Source organism: Prunus persica, chromosome G6, assembly GCF_000346465.2.
Source record: "Prunus persica cultivar Lovell chromosome G6, Prunus_persica_NCBIv2, whole genome shotgun sequence".
Classification (NCBI taxonomy): Eukaryota; Viridiplantae; Streptophyta; class Magnoliopsida; order Rosales; family Rosaceae; genus Prunus; species Prunus persica.
Genome location: NC_034014.1, coordinates 23638939 through 23645475, shown reverse-complemented (window position 1 = coordinate 23645475; position 6537 = coordinate 23638939). Strand labels below are relative to the sequence as shown.

The window sequence follows — 6537 nt, the reverse complement described above, 5'->3', positions numbered from 1 at the left end:
GACATAATGCCCACCACTCATTCTTATGCATCCATCTTTAGAATGACACAATTAAAGAGCATCAACCCACGAATGGACTCCCTGGGTTTGAGTGCTCCATCTACATTTATTTTTAAAAGAAAAAAAAATTAATCATACACCAATTACATTTATAAATTTAAAAAAAAAACGAAAAAAGAAGAAGATATATAGGTGGAGTTGAGTTTTTAATTTATGAGCTCTAAATGTGAAAAGCTTGACCCACCTCGTCAGTTAATGTAAAACATAACATAATCCAATTCACATAAAAATTATATATTAATTATTTCCACTTGAATGTGTTATGAGACTTAAAAACAATAATACGGTAGTATAGTTATGTAGTATCAGTCCTGATCTCTTGGACCACAGGAGTCCAAGAGATTGTGGTCACTCACCGTTGGATATTAATCTAATGGTTCAAAAAAGTTTCTTAAAAGGAATTCAAGATTGAGTGAACCGTTGAATTTACATCCAACGATGAGTGACCACAAATCTCTTGGACTCCTGTGGTCCAAGAGATCGGGACTGTATGTAGTATATGGTTTTTTCATTATAGAAAAGTGAGAGCAAAAGTGTTAATTTTTCGGATATTTTGGCTTCTATTTTTTGGTTAAAATATGAATATTTGTCTTATGCAAAAAGCAATATTTTCCAACATTTTATATATGCATCATGGTTTGTAAAAAAAAAACTTTGATTAATAATAGTAAAAAATTTATTTATATTGTGGATGAGGATAACAGAAAAAACTTATGATTTAAATAGTGCTGCTGTTTCCACCCCCTATCCTATTTTCTCACCTACCTTATTTTCTCACATACTATGTAAATTTGAAAAACACAAAACTTAGGGCCCGTCCAGTAATGTTTTTTGAGAATGTTTTCAGAGAATGAAAACAAGAAAACAAATTTGCATTTTCAGGAAATAAAAATGAGTTTGGTAGATTAATTAGAAAACATATTCAGAAAACAAAAACAATGAAAACGTGTCTGGTAATGCAATTTAAAATAATAATATGTGAGTTATTTTAATAAAAACTTTTCCCATGAGAATGAAAACAATTTTTTTTTGTTTTCTACAAGTACACATGAACTTATTTTCATTTTATGAAAACATTCTCAGTGTTTTCTTTATGAACTTGTTTCCATTTAATTATTAATTCAAGCAAACTCTCACCCCTCTTTCTTTTTGATTTGTTCGTGTTCTTTCCTTTACTTCTCTCTTTTCTGTCTGTTTCCCTTTTTTTTTTCTTGCGTTTCTTCTTCCTCTTTATTTCCTTATCTCTTCTCTCTATGTTTCTTCTTCTTTCTCTGCGCCATTTTTGGCTATAACCACACTACATGCAAAAAATTTGGATTTTACCCATATCTATGTCCCTCACTGCTGAACTTTTCTGGGTCGGCCACTGACCCCCGCCGCCAATTTGATATTCCCAACCGGACCCACGCGCCTCCTCCTCTGGCGAAACCAAAATAGAAGATGATGACCATGTCATCTATTTATTTTTTTGGGTACAGAAATTCAAAGAAATTGCAGGGGGGGTGCGGCTAGAATTGAGACATAAGATTGGGGATGGAGTTAATGGGAGTGCTGAGAAATTGCAGGGAGGGTGGGGCTACAATTGAGACATAAGATTGGGGTTGGAGTTAATGGGAATGCTGAGAAATTGCAGGGTGGAGTTAATGGGAGTGCTGAGAAATTGCAAGGTGGAGAAGGATGGAAAGAAAGGTCAGCGTGGATTTTGAACAAAAGAAAAAAAAAAATATGAATGTGGGTGTTTGTGTGAGAGAGTTGTAAATTTGTTCTTACAAGTCATTTTATAAAAAAGTAATTTTTGCTAGTTTCCTTTATATTCCAAAAGACGTTATCATGCACACTCAAATGCCAAAACTTCACCATAAATTTTGTTCGAGTATCCTTGCTAATTTTTTCATTTTATGCTACAAAATATATGGTATAACAATTCATCCATGTGGTTGCCAACACTTAGGCCTACATATTTGATTAAAAAATTAGTCTCTTTGTACGAGCTTTCGTGTTTGCGAGAGGCATTCTTTTATTTAAAATTTTTAAATTTAATTTTGAATTAAAAAAGATAATGGGTGTTGTGTTTCATAAAAATAAGATCAATTATCTGATTTTTCTTTTAATTTTAATTTTTTTAATATAAAAAAAGTGAATTTACTATATTATCCTCATTTTATTAATAATTTCAATTTTAACTATTTTGTGCATAAGAGTGAACAAATAAATAAAAATAAAAACCATGACAAAGAATAATTGAATGATTTGTAGCAACCTTCATCAAATACAATATATAACCAAATTTAGAGAACTTGAATGATATTAGAAAACGAATTTTGAGAGAATGATTTGATTGAAAATATAACCCAAAAAAGGCAATGGAAAACTTTACGAATGCTGTTTAAAAAAAATAAAAATAATACTTATGCTGTAAAACCTCCATATTCAATACCGATACAAGTTGACCATAAAATTGCATAAATACAACAAAAGAAAAACTTATTTATTTTTCTTTTTGTTTTTCCTTTTACTTTTCCACACTCACAACAATCCTCACCAACCACTTTACCTGGTGTCGTCTCCTACCCCTATACCAAGCAACTAACAAGAATACGGTCGTCCAATCATCCACCTTAGAAGCCACGTAGCCTGCATCCCCACCGTTGGATCCACAGATGATCATACGGTCACGTTCAATTTCAACCAACCCTCGTGTGGCTCTCTGCCACCCTTATGCTCACCTACCAAGCACTTCCCAAAGATGACCCGTTTCAAAACCCTCCCTCCTTTTAACACTTGTTCTCCATCCACCATCTCTCTATTTAAGCACCCTCCTCTCTCCCTCCACTTCTCAGAAAAACACTCTGCACATCCTCCTCCTCCATATTCTTCTCACATTCATCAAACACTTTGTTCTCATCAGTTTTTGTATTTTCCCATCTGGGTTTTTGGTAATTAACATGGCAACCAACTCCATCAAGCAAAATGGTCACCAAAACAGATCGTTAGAGTCTTCTGAGCTCTGCATAAAGAAGGACCCTTTGAACTGGGGTGTGGCAGCAGAGACACTAAAAGGGAGCCACTTGGATGAGGTGAAGCGCATGGTGGCTGAGTACAGGAAGCCGGTGGTGAAGCTCGGTGGAGAGAGCCTGACCATTTCCCAAGTGGCTGCCATAGCCACTCATGACTCTGGGGTCAAGGTTGAGCTCTCTGAGTCAGCCCGGGCCGGCGTCAAGGCCAGCAGCGACTGGGTCATGGACAGCATGAGCAAAGGGACTGACAGCTATGGTGTCACCACTGGGTTTGGTGCTACCTCCCACAGAAGAACAAAGCAAGGGGCTGCCCTTCAGAAGGAGCTCATTAGGTAACCTCTAGCTCCTCCTCATCATAACATGTTTTATGACACCGAATATCAATTTACAGTATCTGCTACATTGTCGATATTTATTTGTACACTGTTGATGTTCGATCGTGAGCGTATCATATACTGTAGATTGGTAGTCAGTAGCTCAGCCAACTAATTCCCATCGTTTTATTTGCACCGCTTGCCTCACGTCTAGAACTTTGACTCGACTGAGTTGACCCAGTGTATGGCGGACGAGTTGAATGATTTGTTGTTGTGGAGGGTATGGGGGTCATAGGCATTGCTTAGTTAATTACTTGCAAGTGGAATATATAGGGACCGAGTTGAAACGGGCGAGTTGACTGAGTCAGGACGGGTTGACTGCCCATCCTCTCTCTTTCTCTCTCTCTCTCTCTCTCTGTTTTTTTTTTTGGGGGGAAGAACATGTTTTGTGGACTTGGGGGTTGAGAATTTTGCTATAGGAAACCTTTAGAATGACAAGGTGAAAGTTGGGTTTTGTCACTAGAGGTGACAATTATAATTAGGTGAAAGATCTGCTATAGTGGATCTTGAATGTTAAACTAATAATTTTGGACCCAAGTGGATTTGAATTTTATAATTTATGCCATCAGCTTTTCTCCTCCTTAGTTACATTTGTTTTTCAATAACTTTCTTAATTCACCAAACCATGGCTGATAATTGTGGTTTGATTTTCTTGGTTCAGATTCTTGAACGCTGGAGTGTTTGGGAGCACGAAAGAGTCAGGCCACACTTTGCCTCACCAGGCAACAAGAGCAGCCATGTTGGTTAGGATCAACACACTCCTCCAGGGCTACTCTGGCATAAGATTTGAGATCTTGGAAGTCATCACCAAGTTCCTCAACAACAATGTCACTCCATGCTTGCCCCTACGCGGCACGATCACAGCCTCCGGTGACCTTGTCCCGCTGTCCTACATTGCCGGGATGCTAACTGGCAGGCCTAATTCCAAAGCTGTTGGACCTGATGGCCAGACCCTGAGTGCTGCAGAGGCTTTTGAGTTTGTTGGTATCAATTCCGGGTTCTTTGAGTTGCAGCCTAAAGAAGGCCTGGCTCTTGTTAATGGCACTGCTGTTGGTTCTGGCTTGGCTTCCACGGTTCTTTTCGATACTAACATTTTGGCATTGCTGTCAGAAATTCTATCAGCAATTTTTGCTGAAGTTATGCAGGGGAAGCCTGAATTTACTGACCACTTGACACACAAGTTGAAGCACCACCCTGGCCAAATTGAGGCTGCAGCAATTATGGAACATATTTTGGATGGTAGCTCATATGTTAAAGCTGCTAAGAAGTTGCACGAGCAGGACCCTCTGCAGAAGCCAAAACAGGATCGATATGCTCTCCGAACTTCACCTCAATGGCTCGGTCCACAGATCGAAGTGATCCGGTACTCCACCAAATCTATTGAGAGGGAGATCAACTCAGTCAATGACAACCCTTTGATTGATGTGTCAAGGAACAAGGCCTTGCATGGTGGCAACTTCCAGGGGACCCCAATTGGTGTCTCTATGGACAATACTCGTTTGGCTATTGCATCCATTGGGAAGCTCATGTTTGCTCAATTTTCTGAGCTTGTCAATGACTTTTACAACAATGGATTGCCATCAAATCTGTCTGGAGGCAGGAACCCAAGTTTGGATTATGGCTTCAAGGGGGCTGAGATTGCAATGGCATCTTATTGTTCTGAGCTTCAGTTTCTCGCAAACCCGGTCACTAACCATGTCCAGAGTGCAGAGCAGCACAACCAAGACGTGAACTCTTTGGGGTTGATCTCTTCAAGAAAGACAGCTGAAGCTGTTGATATCTTGAAGCTCATGTCTTCCACATTTTTGGTGGCACTTTGCCAAGCCATTGATTTGAGGCATTTGGAGGAGAACTTGAGGAACACAGTTAAGAACACAGTGAGCCAAGTTGCTAAGAGAACTTTGACAACTGGGGTTAATGGAGAGCTCCACCCATCAAGATTCTGTGAGAAGGATTTGCTTAAAGTGGTTGATAGGGAATATGTTTTCGCCTACATCGACGACCCCTGCAATGCCACTTACCCATTGATGCAAAAACTAAGGCAAGTGCTGGTTGAGCATGCTTTGACAAATGGTGAGAATGAGAAGAATGCAAGCACTTCAATCTTCCAAAAGATTGTTGCTTTTGAGGAAGAGCTGAAGGTGCTTTTGCCTAAAGAGGTGGATAGTGCAAGGGCTGCATTGGATAGTGGAACTGCTGGAGTTCCAAATAGGATTACGGAATGCAGGTCTTATCCATTGTACAAATTTGTGAGGGAGGAGTTGGGTGCAGAGTACCTAACAGGGGAAGAGGTCAGGTCACCGGGCGAAGAATGCGACAAGGTGTTCTCAGCTATCTGCGAGGGAAAGATTATCGACCCGATTCTGGATTGCCTCGAGGGCTGGAACGGTGCGCCACTTCCGATCTGTTAGCATTTCGTTACGCTTTGAGTGCTGCATTCCATTCCACTACTTCTGTGTCCATAAGTTTGATTGCATTGCTGGTAGCCTGTGTGACTATACCTATTTTACCTAATAAATGTAAAACCATCTACTTTATGCCTTTTGATTCTTTCTAAGTTCTTTACCACTTCTTTGTTATTTAGTGAGAATAGTATTCAAATAGTCAGGAAATGTTTTTCAGAAAATGTTGAATGTCTGTCTCTCTCTCATCAGTTACATAAGCATCTCCCACAGGAGGCTATCAATTCTCTTCATTTTCTTTTAGAAAAATCTCTATTTTCTTGAGGCTGATGAGTTTCACTTCTCTTATTTCATCTTTGTGATTTCAATTCAAGTGATAATCTAATCATTTGAGTTCCTAAATGACCACCATAATGTTAAAATGAGATGATGCAGAAGAAAATGTTACCAAAATTTACACCAGAACTTCAAATACTTTTTAGCCCTTTTTAAGCCTGCCTAGACCTACAAGATTATGAAAACTAATTGGCAACAAATAGAATTAATCAAAACAAAACAAAAACAAAAGAAGAAGGAAAATCCCCCATCAGAGTCTAAACCATACAGAGAGGCCAAGCACTCAGCAACCATAAGCCATTATAAGACCAAAAGGATGGCTCGAGATCCACCTGGTTGGTTTAGCAC

At 39.1% G+C, this 6537-nt stretch overlaps 1 protein-coding gene across 1 annotated transcript; it reads left to right on the top strand.

Moving 5' to 3' along the window:
* LOC18772065 (phenylalanine ammonia-lyase 1) lies at positions 2868-6176 on the top strand. Its single transcript, XM_007208370.2, has 2 exons — positions 2868-3409; positions 4113-6176. Exons 1-2 carry the CDS (start codon positions 3006-3008, stop codon positions 5860-5862), a joined length of 2154 nt encoding a protein of 717 aa, XP_007208432.1. The 5' UTR covers positions 2868-3005; the 3' UTR covers positions 5863-6176.